The sequence below is a fragment of the Arvicanthis niloticus genome, chromosome 17 (genome assembly GCF_011762505.2).
Source record: "Arvicanthis niloticus isolate mArvNil1 chromosome 17, mArvNil1.pat.X, whole genome shotgun sequence".
NCBI lineage: Eukaryota > Metazoa > Chordata > Mammalia > Rodentia > Muridae > Arvicanthis > Arvicanthis niloticus.
This window is the reverse complement of record NC_047674.1, coordinates 57,775,587-57,796,306: the sequence shown is the minus strand read 5'-3', so window position 1 is coordinate 57,796,306 and position 20,720 is coordinate 57,775,587. Positions and strand designations below refer to the sequence as shown.

Genomic DNA, 20,720 nt, shown 5'->3' with positions numbered 1-20,720 from the left:
TTTTCTAGCTTCTGTACACATTCTTAATAGATGTACAAACATGAACATATAGCATGATATATTTGCTCATGGGTTCCTGACCCCGTGTTGAAGATGGAACCCAGGCCTGTGTCTCCAGCTCCTGCAAGATCAATATGCACTTTTAACTGCTGGGCCATCTCCCCAACTCCTCTGTAATTTGCACAACAGCTGCACTTAAAGTGTCTTTGTGAAGTTTTTTTTTTAATGACTAAAATACATTTATAAAATTTTGGCAAACTTATTCCCTGTGAGTGTTTAAAGGCTGTAAATGTTAGGAAAGTGTCCAGACTTTTACAAGAAGATTGAAAGGTAAAAATGAGAAGCAGCACTGTGGAAATGCCCCTGAGTCCTGAGGTCCCAGCAGCCTCATTGGGACTCTTCAGAATTAGTCCCTCTGTCTGCAACGGGAGGCAGCATCTGCATCCACCAGAAGCCATGGCCTCAGCACCCAGAAGATGCTTCCTCAAGGAGCCAAGAAGAATTCCATCTTGAACACTCAAACTCTGCTTACTTCCTAATTTGGGAACATCTGTATGTGGGACACGGGACAAGAGATCTGGCTTTTAAATAAAAAGTTACATCTAAGCCAACCTCTCTGCTTTTCATAAAGTAAATACTATACACTATCTTTTCTCAGTCATCTTCTGAATTTCACCCACACAGCAGCCACAAACTCTAGGCCACGATGAGAGACTGTGGTCAGCACGGTGTCTGGTCAGCGAGCTAAAGATAACCAGCTAACTTACTGGTTCTGGTCTCAAAACCCAAAGCCCATCACAGAGCAACCAAAAGATATTTTAAAAAGATTTAGTGTTAAGGGGATGATACTGTTCCGAGATCTGAAATGTCCTTTGTAAGACTAACTGTGTCAGGACTTGAGAGATAGCTTGTCTGGAAAAGAGTCTTCCACTGACCTGGATGATCTCAGTTTGATTCCCCGGTTCCATGTAGTTGAAGGAGAAAACTTACCTCCACATGTGTGAACACACACACACACACACACACACACACACACACACACACACACGTGCATGAAGACTTATAAAAAAACCATCTAAAGATGTTGGCTGGAGTGACACTTTTCACTGTGAATGGGAGGCAGGCTGGGATAGGCTGGGATACCAAGATATGTGATACCATTGGTCATTGGTCGGGGAGGGAATCTACAGGCTCCCTCCCCTTCCAAGCCAGGAGAGTGAGAGTCACTCATCTCCCCCCCAGAAAGGATACTGATCTCATTGTCCCTCTGCTTGAGAAGACCTTGGAGCTTTGTATATTCTACATCTTTCAACGGTTCTTGGCATGCTTGCTGTGTGTTCTCAGAGGAGACTGTATTCTCCGGGGTCTTCTTGTCATTCAACAGCTTCTGCAAGTTGGGGCAAGAACTTACTGACCACGCCCATATTCTAAATTTCTTCACTGATATGCTGTTCCTAGTACACACTGGGCATGCACTCTGCCCTTATCCTTGTCTTTCCAGCAGTTACTGCATTTGCTGGTTACGCTTCCTTCTCCTTCCCACCTATCCCATTCCCGTCTCCCTAAGCTTCTTTCTTCTCAAAACTGGTAAATTCCTCTCTAAATAGTATCTCCTATAGACTCCTCCCCATCTTGTTGTAAAGGTATTTACTCGAAATTGAAGTATCTCCCACCACCAGAGTGCAGAAGGGGGCTCTATGACTAGTGAAACAGTCAGTAGCAAACAAAACTTCCAAGGCCCAGGAAGTTCCTGAAACCTTACAAAATTCAAAAGGCCCTTCCCCGCAAGGTTAACAAACAGAAAACAATCACTGTAGGGGAGGAGACTCTTACAGTGTAACCTACAAGGTATGCAGGGAGCTTTAGCTTTGCCTAGGCAGATTTTCTGTGTCACCATCTCATTCATGCTGGGGTGGGAGCTTGGAGTCTCTGTAACCCCAACAAATTCATGGAGTCACTCAAATAGATTTGGTTGAAATCATTTCTTTGGTCCGTTAGTGTCTTACATGAGTTAAACAGAGATCTGTTCACATCTCTATAGAAAAGGGTAAAATGCTTCATCATAGCACAGTATCTTCACGAAGTGTGCTAAACTACAAGTGAACACTGATGGTGGTCCCACTCCCTTAGACTCTACAGAAGCAAAGCTTCAGAGGCTGAGGAAAATTAAAAATTATTCAGATAAATCAAAATACTGGGCATGATCATCTTGATACTGTCTGAAAATGTGTATGCACACATTTGTGTGTTCGTGTGTGTGTGTGTGTGTGTTTGTGTGTGTGTGTTCATGTGCTTCAACACAGATATATTCTGGGCACAAGGCAGAGATTCCTGGCAAAGAAATTAGAAGTCCATGGCCAGAGTTTATTTGTGAAAAAGTTAGATCTAATTCCTGCAGCTGCTCAGTGACAATCACAGCATGATTGGATGCTCAGACTGTTTTCTGCATGTATGAAGCTGGGGCTTGGCATTTCAAGAGTTGGTCAACAGGAAGAGTTTTTATTGCAGTTGGAGCGTGGCAGGACATGGCTGAGACCAGAGGAAACATTGAAATTTACCTTAAAATGATGAAAACAGTGATGGATTTTACGCATATCAGTGCCAACTTCCAGTCTACTCTCTGGATCTTGGTCCTCCAAAAAGGATGCTATTAGTTTTTCCAACCTAAAAAAATACATAATGCATGAGAAGCAAGAGTGAGCTAAAAGCCTTAGGAAGTCTGGCGGCCTGACTTGTGGGCAGAACATTTGGAGTACGGAATATTGGTCCCATATTTTCTTAGAATTCATTACTATATTTGACTGTGAAAGAGACGGGGAAAACATATTGATAAAAGTAAAATCTGTAATTGTCTAATTACTTGGCAAATTTCCAATGAATGTTCACATGCGTGTCTCCATATAAAAGTTATCTGAGGGACTGGAGAGACAGGTTCAGTGGTTAAGAACACTCAGTGGTCTTACGGAGGACCTGAATTGGGTTCCCAGTACCAATGTTTAGTAGCTCACAATCACCTGTAGCTCTGATTGGGGGATCCAAAGCTCTCTTCTGGACTCCAAGGGCACTATATGCATGACCACATCTATGCTTGTGCACGTGCACACACAGATACATACAATTACAAATTTAAAAACATTAAGTCATTTGATTTCTATAGGCTTCCAATCCCAGCCACACTGAAACTCTTTGCCTCTGTGCAAGCTTCCACATCATTAGGGGAAGTAATAAAAATAAATAATTCCTATATTAGCTTCACTAGAAGTGCTTGGTACTCAGCCCCAGCTGGCTCCCAGAAGTGCTCTGAATGCCTTTAATCATTCCTAGTGGACTTGTGATCTCCACAGTGGATTGTACCAATCCTCCCATAATCCCCCATGCCTGCCACTGAATTCCTCCTGTGGACTAGTGAGGTACCCTCTCACCGGACTGAAAAAACCAAGGTGCTGCCATGGACTTGTGCACTCTGTACATCCTGGTAATGGCCCCGCCTTACCACCCAGGCTCTCTCTGCAAATTTACCCATAATTTGATAACATGCTCCCTTCTTTTCAAGGCTATCCTCTCTTCCTTATGTCCCTTAACATCTTTATCACTGTTCTGGACAGACTCTCTTCTCTACTTCAAATACTTTTCAGGTTCTTCCTATTCTTAAACACACACACATATGCATGCATGCATGTGCGCACACACACACACACACACACACACACACACACACACAGAGAGAGAGAGAGAGAGAGAGAGAGAGAGAGAGAGAGAGAGAGAGAGAGAGAGAGAGAGAACAAGAATAATGAGACAATTTTTGGTGCTTTTTGTCCTACCGCCAACATTATATGCTCGATGCAAATATATAGGTTAGTAAATGGATTCATTTCATGGACTCCATTCCCTTGTGTTGACCCTAACCAAGGATAGCAGAAGGCAGAAGGATGATGGTCAGGTCCTAAGCTGCCCCTAAGCAGGCCCCAGAGCAGCCCTTCCATATCTTCCTAACATGATGAAGACGTCTGCATACTTTCAATTTTTTTGGCATAGCATACACTTCCCTCCCACAGCCGTTATCAGCGGCCCCACACAGCATACAATAATTTCTGTTTCAGAGCAGACTTGGTTGGGTTTTGTTTCCATGTCTTCCTGTGAGCCTTTGACACAGATAACTGACACTGTCAAGTATGAGATGATTTGTAGCGTAATTCTATTTTCTGATTTTATTGTTTTCTTGAGACAGACTCTTCGACCATAACCCAGGATGTTTCATATGAACTAGGTAGCTCAAACTGACCTCAAACTCAAGTCAATCCTCCTGCATCAGCCTTCTGAGAAGACAGGCATGAGCCATCTCACCCGACATCACGTTGTGACCTTTAAGGATGCTCTTCAGATGTAGGGCAGCTCCCACTTTCAGATTTTATCTCAGTTCATAATTTTTGTTGCTGTGACAAAATACTCTCTGACAAAAGCAACTTAAGGGAGAAAGGGCTTTAGTTCACAGTTCAAGGAGAAGTTAGTTCATTACCAAGGGAAGGCCGGAGTCAGGGAAGTGGGAGTGTGAAGCCACACTGCACCCATCTTTTGGAAGTGGAAAGAAGTGAGTCTGCTGCTGCTCAGCTCCATGCCTCCATTTTAGATCATCAAGGAAACTTGTAGAGAAAACGGTCCTACCTACAACTAAGATGGGTCTTCCCACCTCAGTGTAGTCAAGGTGATTTCCCATCAGGCCTGCTCAGAGGACCCCTCACGTTGACAACCCTAGCCAGCACCCTATTTATCAATTGACTTTTGTTGTTGTTGAACACGCCTACAGACTGGCAGATACACAAAAAATTGTATTGATGATTCATGGTTGTTACTCTTCTGTTGCTATGATAAGATACCCTGACAAAATGCAAGCCGGGGAGGGAATGTTTGCTTTGACTTATGGTTTTAGAAGGGTACAGTACAGAGTGAGTTCCAGGACAGCCAGGACTACACAGAGAAACCCTGTCTCGATAAACAAAAAAAAAAAAAAAAAAAAAAAAAAAAAAAAAAAAGAGAGAGACACACACAGAGAGAGACAGAGAGAGAGACACACACACAGAGACACAGAGAGAGAGTATAGGAGGTAGAGCCCACTTAGAGATCCCCAAAACCCAATGACACACTTCCTCCAGCAAGGTTCTACCTCTCCAGGGTTCCAGAATCTTCCCAAACAGTGCCACCATCAGGAGACCAAGTATTCAAACCCATAAGCATGCAGTGGAGCTTCAATCTACATGATACAAAGACTTTTTTTTTTCCTATAATGTAATCTAAAATATATTCTCATGAACAAAATCCCAACCTCCTGATCCCATTCATACTCCCCATGTACGAGAAGTTAAGTTCAGCGCCAGACACTCTGACACAACAGGCCCCTCTCCTGACATGTGGGGCGTGGGGGTGAAGGCTTCAGTGACTCGAGGAGCTCCTAACACTGAGTTTTCTTCAACATTGATGTCAGCACTGTGAACATCTCCATCTCCTCAGAAGCCCTTTTACAGTGGGCCTCAAATGCAAAACCACAGCTGATGAAGGCTCTAAAAAGGTCTGTGACTCGACCTTGATGATTGTGATTCTGGGCTCTTCGGTTGCCAGTTTCTTTAAAGATGTGTCCACTTTGCTGTGTTCAAACAATATCCCTTCAGCAGGCCTAGAGATGGTTAGCACTCAGGGCAAAGGGAAAAGAGACCAAATTAGCTGGCATGGAGGCCTGGAGCTGCTGCAGATCTTGTGCTGGTGGAGACACAGCTGGCACCACTGTCTCTGGGCCAGAGTGAAAGAGTAGTGGATCTCTTTGATATGTCAGCTCTCACCATGTGTCTAGGACACCCACACGCTGACCTGGGGTGTGTCTGTCTCCATCCCTTCATACAGACACAGCTTGAGAGCCATAGCCTTCCATAGTTTCTCTTACAACACACCTCTTGCACAACTTCAGTTCCGGCCCCAGTTTCTATTCTGTGGTCGGAATCAGAAGGAAGGGCCTCAACATGCCTACAGCAGAGCCCACATGCTTGCCCTTCCTTTCCTGGCAACTTTTCTGTCCCCCTTGCTTGACAGATGATGACAAAGAAGGGTGATCTGTCATTATCTCCTTAGGACAGTCTGTCCAGCCCTGCTGTGTGCTGCTGCCTGCCATGCAACATGCCCATCTCAGAGAGAAAGGCAAACTAGAGTTGGATGTTGGCTGGCATTACATCAGGCTCCTCCTTGCTCTCACCCTCCCTGTATTCAGATCCCCCTGGGCACGCGTGTGTTCCCCCTCTACTGACCCGTAGCCCTGATCCTTCTAGGGGTGATACTGAGGGGTGCCACACAAAAGGTCAGAGATCCCTTCCCGAGAACTGGGGTTGGTTGGACCACTGCTTCCTTCATCTCAGTTTATTTATTCAGACCCGCTGCTATTTGCAGATATTTACAAAGATTTGAAGTAATGGACAGATTTCTGTGTGAAGATTATTTTTATGCTTTTGCACCGAAAGGAAATAATCATAAATTATAAAATTTATACAATGTCTAAGTGACTAGAATGCCTATGGCCATAATAAGAGATAAAATAATATAAATTAATTAGCCATCTGTATTGATAACTCCTTCGTTAAACTCTACATGCCACGTCCAAACTCCCGGCTTGCTACAGGCAAACACTATATAAGCACTGGTTCTTATTTATGTAATCCATGACAGCTGATGGATTAACTCAGAGGAGAGAGCATGCTCACACAGTGGGTTAGGGAGCACAGAAGCTAGATAGGAATGGGACTGAGGGCAGGAGAATGTAAAAGACAAGTCACAGGGGCAGGGACGGTGACAACAGAAGTGAGGTGGTGTTGGTCTGGATGGTGCAGCAGAGGCTGAAATAGAGAACAGTCAATTTACTGAGGAACTTAAGAGGGACAACCACTGGGGTAAAGGAAAGTACTGGGGGTGGACCAGCCCCACACTAGGCTGGAACTCTGGGGCCAGGGCAGAGACTGAAGCTGGGAAGAGAGGATGGGAGGCCTAAGACAAGGCCAAGGGAAAGGAACAGAGGTGACAGACAGAAGACAGCAGGAGAGCCAAAGGCTTTATTTGGGTGGAGTGTAAGCTCACAGACAGGACTAAGGTTGCTGGGAAAGTCAAAAAAGTAAAAGGCTGATTGGACGGGTCTGGCTCTCCCATTCTCCCTTATATAGTGTATTGCCATTGTCTCCACAAATAAAGCCCCTCAGGGTTCCTATGGAGCCCAGCTATTCCTTAATAGAATGTACTGGAAGTTATACGCAATCTTTGCTCCATATCTCAAACTTTTTCCATTGTACTGTCTTGTACAAAATTGAATTTGTTGGCAATATTAAAGTTTCGGATATACAATTCTCAGCTCATTTCTTTAGCGAAAACTTTAAGTCACAGTCTTGTTTTACATTCTTTAAAGTGCACTCTAAAATGCACCTATATTTAATTAGATAGAAAAGTTTGTAACATTTTTGGACAGATTAAAAAGATCTGTTTGATGTAAAAATATGGAGTGAGTTGGTAGCCATTTGAATGGGAGTGGCCTCTGTAGTTTCATGTGTTTGAATACTTAGTTCCCAGTTATTGGAATGGTTTGGGAAGGATTAGGTGGTGTGTCACCGGAATGCACTTTAGGGTACCAAAAGCCCACACCAATCCCAGTCCGTTCTCTGCCTTGTGGTTGCTTTTAGCTACTGTGGGAGCACCACGCCTACCTGCCTGCTGCCATGCTCCCTGCCATGGTGGTCTTGGACTCACCATCTGGAACTGGAATCCCCTGATAAACTCTTTCTTCTACAAGTTGCTATGGTGTCTTATCACAGCAATAGGAAGGTCACTAAGACAAAATCCTCGTGGTTGCTTTTCCATTAGATAAATTAATTTTTCTGTCACGTGCAAAACAGTCTATAACTGTTTAGAAGCATTTTCACAGTACTGAATCTGAAGTGAATTTATGTAAGTCAAACCATCTATTATCATTAGGTTCTTGTTATTGAATTAAATCTAGATTTGCAAAAGAAAGACATTCTTCGATGCAATGTAATAACATAAGGATTATAACAACAGCATAATTAGAGGTTAAATGAACCAACGAAACTCTGTTCCTATGGTCCAATTGTTTACTCCACGGCTCTGCTTTTGCTCCTAATGGCTCATCCTGCCCTGACTTAATCACCCGCTGTGCAGACTCTCTGAAACCGGTGTCAGGTAGATGAGATTTGCTACTTCACAGCTACTGCTGCTACACACCACAGGCCTTCCTGAAGCTCCAGGACATCTGATGTTCTCTTTTTATCTCCATGGGCAGGACACTCAAGTGTACAAACCATGTATACACACACACACACACACACACACACACACACACACGCACACACATGCAAGCACATGCGATTAAAAATAAATAAAATATTAAAACAAAAGCCAGATTCATGAACATGCAAACTATCCCTGTAAATGGTTATTAGGAAATATAAGAAATAAATTCTTGGGTGTCATGGAGGGTTCCCTGTTTTCCTTTAAAGAATTTCTTAGAGGGGCTGAGTTCCAGTTGGATAAATATGCATTTGGAATCCCAGGGCTGGGACAGGAGACACATGAAACTCTGATGCTCCCTAGCCAGCCTAACTGGTGAGCTCCATCCCAGTGAGAAACTCTGCACTCTGTGTATATATATATATATATATATATATATATATATATATATATATATATCTATCCCATCCGCCCATCCATCTCCTTAACTATCTAACTAAATCTTCTCATAATGGAAACTCCCATATGGAAGCTTACATTATCTCATTAGCTGTGCCTACAGTCCAAATGTCTTTAGCAATGAGACTGGAAGACTTGCACTTCTGAATACAAATCAGCCTGATAGCCATCTGTCATTTGAAAGGTAGACTCTGGTCTTACCCACCAATATTGCACTGAACTTATTGTGTACATCATAAAACTGTCTATTATAATACCCAAAGCTAGACTGTTGATTGTATATGTCTATTTTATATTACTACTAAATTTTGTAATGTACTTGAAACAAAATCACTAAGTATTTTAAACAATGGGTCCTGAGGTACCTGAGGGTGGCCCTCTAAGTAATCCTTAGACTTCTACATGCATGTACAAACTTGTGTATGTACACATGTACACACTCAGACACTTACATATATACATTTAAGGAAAGACTCTCTGGGCTGGCCCAGTTGTTAAGGACACTGGCTGCTCTTCCAAAGGACACAGATTTGATTTTCAACACCCACCTGGCAGCTCAGTAATGCTGCTTTCAAGAGATCCAACCCCCTCTCCTGGCCCTGGTGGGCATGTGGTACACAGGCATACATGCAAGTGAAACTCTTGTATACATAAGACAATAAAATAAATGTAAAAAAGAATTCCTTAGGGCTTGAGAGATGACTCCTTAAAAGCAGAGAACCAGCCTTCTGTTCCAACACCCACAGTACACGGCTTCAGTATTATGGAGCCAATGGTACCTTATGACCCTTACAGGTACCTTCATTCACATGTACATGCCCACACATAGACACACACATGTACATGCCTACACATAGACACACACATATACATGCCTACACACACACACATGCCTACACACACACACACACACACACACATGCCCCCCACATGCCTACTACACACATACATGCCTACACACACACACACACACACACACACACACACACACACACGTTCCCATCCTCCACCATGAGTGCCTGCACACATACAGACACCGTGGTGTCCAGTTTTCATCAACTTAATGTATACAAGTGTCACCTGGGAAGAGAAAACCTTGGTTGAGGAATCACCTTCACCAGACTGGCCCATAGGCATGTCTGTGGGAATGTTTTCTTGATTGGTGATCAAGAGGGCCCAGCTCACTGTAGGTGGCACCGCTGCCGCCCCTTGGGCTGGGTATATAAGAATGCAGGATTATAAATCCATGGGCCTCCCAGTCTCTGCTTCAGTTCCCCTCCCTACTTCCCCCAAAATAAACAACCTGCAAACCAAGTTAATCTTTTCCTTCCCAAGTTGTTTTTGGTCAGTGTTTTATCACAGGACAGAAAGCAAATTAGATTAGAAATGCATTAAAGATAAAACACAGAAGGTTAATAAGATAATCACTAAAGCAACCTTAGGGCTCACAGGGTTCAAGAAGCACTGAGCGCAGGTACTGAGAAGGGCAAGGATGCTGTAAGTGTGTGTGTGTGTGTGTGTGTGTGTGTGTGTGCGTGTGTGTGTGTGTATACGTGTGCGCATGTGCACTCGCTCCACCACTCACAGCCTGCTTCCTAACTCAGAAGGCAGCCCTTGGGCTTCTGATGAAAGAGCTGTCTAAACCCAAAGACCCCACTATGTCAACTGTAGTCTGTAAATGAGATTACCCTTCACGTCTCAGCCTTTCCCCTTACTGCCTTCCGTGCTCATTCCTTCGGACAATTAGAAGCCCAAACAGTTGAATTTAGGAGGATAAAGGAATCACCCAAGTGGAGAGACAGCCTCTTCATGGAGACAGGCCTATTTAATCATATTAGATAGCGATTTCTGTAGCACTCAAATGCTTCCACTGCTCACCAACGATAATTAATACAAGCTGTGGACCACATTTTTTGTCTAGGCTTTAATATCTTCAAAATGTGGTGTCAGGACCCAAATCACTTCGAGCTGGAGTGTGGAGACTTCATCTGTAGAGAATTATGTCTCCTGAACGATTTCAGGGATCTGATTTCTTATAAAGTGAGAGAGACGCACATTAGCCACTAATGACCTCTGGGAGGTATAAACCACAAAGTTCAGCTTAGTGCATAGAGCTAGCCATTTAATCAGAAGCCAGGAAGACGCATGCAAGACACATGAATTCTGGACCACGTCAGCAGATAATCCATTACTCCCCACCCTTGAATGGATGCCTGATTATTTGCACTTTTTTTTTTTTCGTTAGAGAGTGGTGGGAATTAGCTGTTACATAAAATACTGACAGTAGTTAAGCAAGATACTTCTCAGTGCTCTATCACGGAGATATCTCAGACAGGAACTGACCTCAGAAAATGAATTAAGTTGGTCATTGCATTGACACAGAGTCTAAGGCAGGAGATATCAAAACCATGCTGTGGGTTTCACTGAGCACTTTTGGAGCTCCGTTCATAGTCTAGGCGCTGGGTTCCTAAGGCTCACAGCCACGTCTGTTCACTCTACTACCCTGGAGCTTGATCTTTGAGACCTGTGAAGTGGTTTTCAAGGTTTGCACAAGTTTCTTTCCTCAATGCTCCGACAGTACTTGCAACATAGTGGAGGGAGGTTCACTGTGGCTCGGGGTTTGAAGGGCCGCAGTCCATTGTGGTGCAGAAGTCATGTTTGCAGGACCGTGAAGCAACAGGTCACGTTGCATTCACAGCCAAGGTGTAGAGACAGGAGAACGCTGGTGCCCAGCTGGCTTTCTCTTTTTTCTGCAGTCTAGGACCTCAGTGCACGGGATGGTGTCACCTACTGTCAGGTGGGCCTTTCCATCTCAGTTAACCCACTCCAGGCATTCATTCAAAGATGTGCTCAGAGGTCTGTTTTCATGATGACTGAAGAGAATTCTGTCAAGTTGACAACCTAGCTTAGCCATCACAATGGTTCCTTAAAAAGATCAGAGGCTAAAGAGATGGCTCTGTGGTTAAGAGCACTGGCTGCTCTTCCAGAGGTTCTGGCCCAATTCTCAACACCCACATGGCAGCTCATAACTGTCTTTAACTCCAGAGGCTCTGACAACCTTTTCTGGCCTCATCAGACCCGACATATTATGGTACACAGACATGTATGTAGGCTAACTACCCGTACACGATAACTGTAATAATAATTGTAAAATAAAGCGAATCTTAAAAATACCAAAACTGGACACAACTACACATCTTAATAGTTTTAAGGCAAAAAAATATTTATGGAAGTGGTGCAAATAAAAATATAACAACTCTGGTCATATAAAATAAAGCTGACATAGTCTTGTAAAGATTGTGCTGGACATACTTACACTGAAAAATTGTTTGTGGTTTAGACAAAATTCAAACTTAACTGGGCATTCCCATATTTTAATATGCTCAATCTGGCCACCCTCAGCAGAGAGGCTGCAGGCCTCCCAGCTCTGTGCTGAGCTGGGGATCCCACTGCAGGCACTTCCCACACCCACCCACCCACCCACCACACGCTCAGGAGACCTGACAACTGATGCTCACTAGTGACCCATTCCCTAGTAACACACTTGAATGAAGGCCCAGTGCTACCGTTCCTCTCTGAAAGAATAAAACGTGCTGGAAGCTTCGCCTATGGCATTGGAATGTTTCCACATGAAGAATACACTATGTTTTTGATTGACTCTGAAGCTAATAATTCAGAGAGCTATAAAGCTGTTCAGAGCCCTGAGGGGATGGGATTTGTGGAGATTGACTTTCTTGGGCAAGCAACCAACTTGGTAGGAATCTATGCAAGTCCCATTATTTCTCTGAGGCTGTTTATGTATCTTTAAAATAAGGAAACCAGACGTGCACATTCACTCTCTTGATCCTTCTATCTACAAGGCTCTCTGGGCCGATTCCAGTGTTCTAAATCTTTCTTGATTTACCCAATCTGTTAAAAGTTGCCCATCTTTTTCCCCATTCAAAAGCAATGTTTGCCCTTTCAATTACTCCAGCGCTTAAATTTAGGGAGAATTCTATATTACTTATGTGTTTGTATAGTTTAAAAAGAATCTTTAGTTTGTGTGCATATTTGTCATTTTGTATGTGTGTGTGTGTGTGTGTGTGTGTGTACAGATTAAGACTTATGTCTGGTAACTTCCTTAGTGGCTTTCCACTTTATATTTTGAGACAGGGTCTCTCTTTGAATCTGGAACTCAATGATTTGGCTATACTGTTTTGTCAGGGAGCCCCAGGGATCCTTCTGTCTCCATTTCTGCAGTGCTGAACTTACAATTATGTGGTACGTAATTGTACAACAGCCTCTGCCCCACAAACCCACGGGTTCTAACCCGGGCCTTTGTGCTCGTGTGCCAAGAACTTTACCTACTGAGACATCTTCTCATTCCCTAAAGTTAGATATATTTTTGATATCATTTTCCTTTCAAGACTCATTCCTTCCATGGCCAGAAGCCAACAGCTTTTGTAACCCGTTCTGCTCTTCACTATTTGATGGTCACAGTGCCATGTTTGCAAAGGCACTGGCTGAGCGCTTCCTTTCCTTCAGGCCAGACTCTGCCTTGTATGGCTCTGAGGAGCAGCACACAGGGACAAAAGGAGCTGAAGCTATGGCAGGACCACGGATATGTCCTGAGGCAGATCTACTGTAGCGAGTCTCTGTGCCGTAAAGGGCCGAACAGAGAATTTACCTTTACAGTCAACGCAAGGACCAGCTTTCAAACTAGACAGCATGGCCACTGCCTGTGGGGACTTGATGTCCGTCTGAGTCAGCAGACAGGCAGAAAATCCACCATTGGGATTGGTTAGATGCCTCAGCAGGTGAGCATGCAGACTGCCGACTGTGCTGGCAAAGGAGGCACATTCAGTTCCCGGCACCCGTGTTGGCTTGCTCAGTAACCACAGTTCCAGGGACTCAGCCTCTTCTTCTGGACTCTCAGGAGCCTCCACTGACATACACCCGCACTCATATACACATGATGTATTGAAAAGAGAAAGAAAAGAGAAACTCTGTCTCACCCAGATTCATAAAAGCCCCTCCCTAGTCCTTTACATTCGTATTGGAGGTTGAGATATTCTTTACTAGGATCGGTTATGCAAAGGATTGTAGTCACGCTGTGTGACTTAAGGAGTGGGCCCGAGGAGGCTAAGTATGATCTCCTACTGAAAACCTGCAGAAACCAATTTCACATCATCTCCTCTGTCCTAATTCAGGAGACAAACATGAAATGCTGGAGGGTCACTAGCTGAGGAGCGATTTCTACTTCACACCTAGAGATCAACCTGAGGAGACCAGTGACATGAAAGAGCAGGCTGGGAGGCTGCCCCAAAGCAAGCTGTGCCCTGCATTACAGCGGGTGGCCTGTGGTCACCCCTGGATTTCTCACCAGCTGTCTGCACATCTGGCTGTGGGACACGTATGACAGAAGCCACATGAGAACATGATTATGAAGTGGCCCCCTGAAGCAACCCAAAGCCCCTGTGCCTCTTCTGCTTTACAATAAAGAGGCGAGGGTTAACCGTGGAAGTCAGCCATTTGATCTAAAGGGTGGCCAATTAAAAATAATAATGAATACCATCCATCTATATTTTTTGCTTGGCAAATACCTCATAGGTTACTGGACCCATGATTACTTGAACTGTGAAGAATTTCATTGTTGGCACGAACCTTGAGTTTTATCAGTGGGGGCTATTTTGGGACAAACTGTCTGATATTAAATCGAGTGCTGATTAATATAATTCTAAGGAACCAGTGCTGAGCCAGAGGCAGTTTGTGGACATTTACTGTATAGCCATGTTCCCTGTCTTGCTTCAGAAGCCTTCACGGTATGAAGAGTCAGCAGCTCTCAAGTATGCTGCTTCAGAAGTCAGACGTTTAGATACAAAAGGTGTTGCCTCTCCCTGCCCGGGAAACAGCCTGAGTCCTTTCATCAGACATCTCAGAAAGAACGAGCTTACAAATGACCCAGCAGAAGCCAGTTAATAAAAGGAAAAAAATCTAGATAACCCTCAGTGTCTGATACTGATCATCCCAGGAACTCATGACAGCTCTAGAACATTCTAGCATTCTATCACTTAAGTTCCCTAGCAGTTGATTGTGCGGGAGACAAGGTGGGTTATCATCCCAGAACTTGGAAGATGGAGGCTCCCTGGTACGCAGTGACTTCCTGCTTCTTCCCTTTACAAACATTTATATCCTGTTGTAGGGGTGGGTGTTTATGGTGTAGGCACACACGTGCCACGTAGTGTGTTTCGAGGTCAGATGACAACTTGAAAGAGTTGGTTCTGTCCCTCAACTGCCTGGGCTCCAGGGATGAGGCTTAGGCCAACAGGCTTAGCAGCAAGTACCTTTATCAACTGAGCCATCTTGAAGGTGCAACTTTCTCCAAAAGGACAGAGTCAAGTCTCCCAGACCAGAAGCCAAGGGACGGGGTTATACAGAGAGAGGAGGAGGCACATGGCTGTGGATGTCAGCAAGGAGTTCCTGACTAGCTGGAAAGGCACTCAGTGCTGCCCGCTGCCCGCTGCCCACTGCTTGCTGCCCGCTGTGTGCTGCCCGCTGTGTGCTGCCCGCTGCCTGCTGCCCTCTGCCCACTGCCTGCTGCCCTCTGCCCAGCTCATACTGGACAACTAATCTTTGAAGTACATCGATGAGAAAAGCAGTTTGCACGCATGATGGCCAGAGGAGGAGTCAGCATAGGAGAAGGAGAATGCATTTTTGCAGAAATGTGTAGAAATGTGACACCCAGCAGTAGTGGCTACCTTGAATGAGGACAAGTTTTTGAAGAAGTGGCAAAAGAATGTTGGGTTAGTGACAAACACAGAGGGGACATCTGGGAAATCTGAAGTGGAAGCAGATGAGTATGAAAAGTACACAGAGGAAGACACACAGTGGCTCCGGTCATGGCGGCTTAGGTCAGCATCTTAGCTGCATTGAGATAACAAGGACAGGTGTTTACTTGGCCAGACAGGGCAGGCTGAGCGCTTGGTTTTGGCTTCTCTTGGGAGATGTTTCTCTTGCCTTAGAAAGTATAGAATTGGGAGGGAAAAAAATTGTAGCTGTGACCAAGGGTGTATGAAAGCAGGGTGACAAGTGCTTTAGTGACTTAGACTTGAGTTGATGTGCAGGACAAATTAGAGGTGCTTCCTCAGGGCACTGGACATATTTTGTTATATACCTTGTGTTAGATTCATACTATGAACCCAGATTTACACATAATCTCAATACACTAATTAATTTTACATCTATTTATTTAGTGTGTGCGTTTGTGTGTATACCTTGTGAGTGCACATGCGTGCCACGACATGCTGTTTCTGGAGGTCAGAGGACAACTAGCAGCAGAGACAACTAGGTCTCTCCCCCACCCTGTAGGTCATGAAGATCCAAGTCAGCTCATCAATCCTGGCAGCAAGCATGGGTTACTGAGCCAATCCGCCTGCTCTTACATGTCATCAGGAGGCAGTTCTGTTAAGATGTGCTAAAGTCGAATAGCCCACCCAAATACAGTTGTTTATTAGTTGTAAAATTAAAAGAGAATTTATCCCAGTGAAGCTGGTGACATGGCTCAGGGGGAGTATTCATGGGTACCAAGTCTATAGTCTTGAACGGAACACAGCATAACACCTCTTCTCAAAAGCCTCGGGGAGTGGGGCTAAAACAAACTGTTCCCTCTGAACTCTGGTTAGCCTGTGGATTTGTAAGCAAATGAGATAAATTAGAAGATATACTGAAAGGTTAGGTTCCTAACGCACGCAGAGTTAGCATCCCCCACCTAGCAAAACCCAAGGGAACAAACAGGATCTCCTGCCGTCTCAACAACAAACCTCAACTCAATTCATCTCCCTGTTTTATAAGATTTCGTGATGTCCCCTAACAATTTTATAACATGTCTGAGTATTTTTAGTGCGGCTATTATGCAGATGTTGAAATGTGAAATTCAGAAAATGAGAAGCAGAAGATTTTTGTCCCCATGTCCTGCATTTGAAAGAGAATTCAAAATAAAAACAACTGGATATGGTACCTGAAAAGTGCATTGTGATGGAAAAAAAAAAAGTGTTTGTGCCACTTTCCTGAGGGGGCAGGGAGCTCCAGCTGGCAGGGATCCCATGGAGAGGGGTGAGGTGACATGTTTGCATTCTACCTCTCCATGTTAAACATTACACTTATAAGTCCCTTGCAAAGTCAACATCTTCCTTCCAGTAAGAATAAGAAGCATCTCCTTTTCAAATTCCTGCTTGCTCCTCACTGGCTCGCTTGCAGACACTTGAATGCTTTTTTTTTTTTAAATCAGTTTTTCAGTTTTCCACAAAGCAGCACATACTGTGGCTGGAGAGATGGCTTATCAGTAAGACTGTGCTCCATTTACAGAAGACTTGAGTTTGGTTCCCAGCATTCATTTCTGGTAACTCTTAACCTGCTTGTAATTCCAGCTTGAGGGAGGGGAGAATCTGGTGCCCTCTTCTGGCCTCCACAGGCAACTGTATTCACATGAACACACACACACACACACACACACACACACACACACACACGTTAATCTTTTTTTAAAAAAATTAACACATTAATTTACTTGTACACATTATGGCATATACATATATACATATTTGCAAAGATTTAAACACATTTTCATTTCAGCTTATATAATAATGCAGTCTATGCATCTGTTGCCTTCATGAGAGGCCACTACCTCAGTTTTGATTTTTCAAAGCACCTTACAGGTTTTAGCAAAATTTCTTCCTGTGGGAATATGAGGAACCCTGTTATAGTTACAGAAGTGGACAGTCAGACACAACGTAGTCAGTGTGGATTTAGGAGCATTTACCAGCATCCCTTTCTGGCGATTTATAGATTTTGGTTTGTTTTGTTCTTTCAGATATACAATGTGTGTGTGTGTGTTGTATGTGCATATGTGTGCAGGTGCTCACACCCATGCCAAGATCAGAGAAGATCAGGTGTCCTGCTTGGCTGTCTTTTGCCTTCCAGCCCCCACCCTGCACCCCCCAGTCGCTATGCCCCATTTAGTGCTGGAGTTACAGGCACACAGAGCCACACGTGGCTTTTTATGTGAATGCTAGGAATCTGCACTCAGTCCCATGCTTGCACAGGAGCTGCTCATGCCCACTGAGCTGTCTCCCCAGCCCCCGGCGGATATGCTGCCTTGTGTCAATCATGAAATCCCAGAGCATGCAGTATTACAGCCTGATATGAAAACACAAATATTAACTATGAACGTGGCTTAATGTTACAATTGCAGAACCAGATGCAATTTCAATCTCAGAGCTAACTGTGTGTTTTGGAATATTTTTCTATATGCCAAGAGGCAACATTTGGTTTTAATACTGCTATGAAAATCTAGATACATGTAATGGGGAAAGGGCATTGTTTCTTCTGCTCATTAATTAAGCAAAGTGATTTTACTGTGTTACTTGGAGGTATGAAGTCAACAAGTCACATTAATTTGTTTGAAGATAATCTTTCATTTTCAGTAGAAACTTTAGGAAATATTGTCAGGTAAAAGAAATAAGGGGAGACTCCCTACATATTCCCAGTACTATTTTCTTTTTCTAAAAAAAAAATTCCAGTATTTGATTTTGTGTATACATGCTTGGTCATGGGTACATCTCAAGAGAATCATGGTAATATATAGTAATGGTGGTGTGTTGGTGGCAAGACCAGTAGGTAAGAGCCCTTGTCACCAAACTTGATGATCTTGAATTCAATCTCCAGGAAACAAGATATGGAAGGAGAGAACCAACTCCTACAAATTCCCCCCTGCCCTCAACAACTGTGTATGCATATGTTCACATCCCTAAATATGAGAAAAACAGTATTACAACAGAGATGGGATAATAAAGGCATGCTTGCTAGTGCCATTTGGGAAGAGGGAACCTCAAATAAGAAAGTGCCCCAGCAGACTGGCTTATGGTGTACTTTCTTGATTAGTAACTGATGTGGGAGTGCCCAGCTGACTGTGGGGGAAGCCACCCTTAGGCTTATGGTCCAAGGCTGTATAAGAAAGCCGGCTGAGCAGACCTAGAGGAGCAAGCCAGTTGGCAGCACTCCTCTATGGTCTCTGCTTCAGTTCCTGCCTCCAGGTTCCTGTCTTGCATTCCTGTCCTGACTTCCCTTCATTGATAGTCTGTGCTGTGGAATTGTTAAGTAAAATAAACCCAAGTTGCTTTTGGTCATGATGATTTATCATAGCAATAGAAACGTAACTAAGACAGAGTGAAAGGTATATTCTCTTGTTTCCTGTAAAGAGGGTTGACAAAACATCTGTAAACAAAGTCCTTTCCAAAGGGGGAAAAAAACCTATCCCAGAATTATAGGGAATTGATATCAGCTAAAATTCATGGAATTCTCCTGGACTGGGCACTCTATTCAGTGTGTGGTAACATGGCTCGTCATGACCCTCCTGTCAGTGCTGTGATGTGGGAACTATTGCTGCCTGCACACAGCATCCAGTACAGTGACAATATAACCCCCACCTGTCTGGTTAGAAGACAGACACCAACAGAGGAGGAGCAGTAAGACAGCTGGTCTCCTTAGGTTGGAAGGAGAGCCAAAATTAGAACTAAACTCTCTTAGATGTCAGCCATTTCAATTTATTGTCTCCGCTTGAACTCGGTGACTTTAGGCAAAGTTCAAAAGAGAAGTGCTGAACGGACAGGATGTTCTGGGATGGAATCCATCAGACTCAGCACATGGAGTCTAAATGCCAGGACTCGCCTTCTGCCTGCAGAGGCCATGGCTGATAGGGACTTCTAGGGGCAACTCTTGAGTACAGAGAAGAGCAACAATGGCTTATGGGAATGGGCAGAGGGCCCTGAGGCCCTAAAAGGGCCCAAAAATCCATTCTGAAAACACACCCACTGAGACTAGCTCAGATCCAGTGACACTACTAAGCCATCTCTCCACACCCTACATTTATTTTCTTTATTTGAGTGATTTATTTGACAGAGTAAAGTGCACAAGAGAGTTAGAACTAGAGAAACAATTAGCTTTATACTTCTCATAACCCGTGTGCACTTTCAGTGGTGGATTTAAATGTATAAAAATATATTCAACAGCAAAAGTATAAACTCCAACACGAACTCAGTGAAGTTTGATTAGTACAGATGAGTCCTTCTGAAACAAATGTTCTCTGTGTGTTCTCATAACACCCTGTGCCCTCCAACTAATCTTAGTCTCATTTAATGTTGTAAAGAGTCATTTTATGGGGTAGGGAGACAGATAGTTGAGCTGGTAAAATGCATACCATACTAGTATGGAACTGAGTTCAGTCTCCAGGAGTCAGGTAAAAATAAAGGAAGGAAGGAAGGAAGGAAGGAAGGAAGGAAGGAAGGAAGGAAGGAAGGAAGGACAAAAGGAAGGAAGGAAGGGAGGGAGGGAGGGAGAAAGGGAATAAGGAAGGGATGGAGGGAGGGCGGAAGGAAGAAAGGAAGGAAGGAAGAAAGGAAGGGAGAAAGATGGGGCAGGTGTGCTTATAACCCAGCAGCCAGCAGTGGGGACAGGCTGATCCCCTGGCTCAACCAGGCAGCCCAGCCTCCTGGGTAAGCTCCAAGCTAATGAATGACCCATCAGGAAACAAGATGGACCTGAGAAAAAGACCTGTGGTTGATCTGATGGCTGCATACACCCGCATATATGGGCACATGTACCTACACTCACACACTTAAAAAATTTCTATAAGGTAGTAATTCCCTGGAATGGCTGAAAGAAAAGGCTGGGGGTAAAGGGGAACCCCTGCATTTGTCTGTACATGGTTTGAGGCCTCGCGGTCAACCCCAGAGTTCACCAGCCTTCTTCCCACATCCCTTTAAGCAGGTACAGCTCCCTCTTGCCCACAGGGTCAGCTCTATTGCTCACCACTCTCTTTGGCAAACAGTGATCTCATTTCTATTCCCACACTGTTCCCTTTTCCAGAATCTCATGTGAATGGGATCCCAGTGTGTAGCGTGTGTCTAGCTGCTGTTGGCTAGCACCACGCTTTTGACATTCACTCAAGCTGCTGCCAG

The 20,720-nt window shown here is 44.1% G+C and overlaps 1 protein-coding gene across 4 annotated transcripts in view; it reads right to left on the bottom strand.

Moving 5' to 3' along the window:
* The window catches only part of Kif6 (kinesin family member 6), a 285,185-nt gene that overhangs the window by 142,335 nt on the left and 122,130 nt on the right, over positions 1–20,720 (bottom strand). For all 4 annotated transcript variants that reach the window (XM_076915376.1, XM_076915377.1, XM_076915378.1 and 1 more), the window contains 2 exons: positions 2,559–2,664; positions 1,252–1,387 (listed from right to left, as the gene is read on the bottom strand). In XM_076915376.1, the coding sequence (XP_076771491.1) occupies positions 1,252–1,387; positions 2,559–2,664 (242 nt within the window). The remainder of the gene's footprint in view (positions 1–1,251; positions 1,388–2,558; positions 2,665–20,720) is intronic.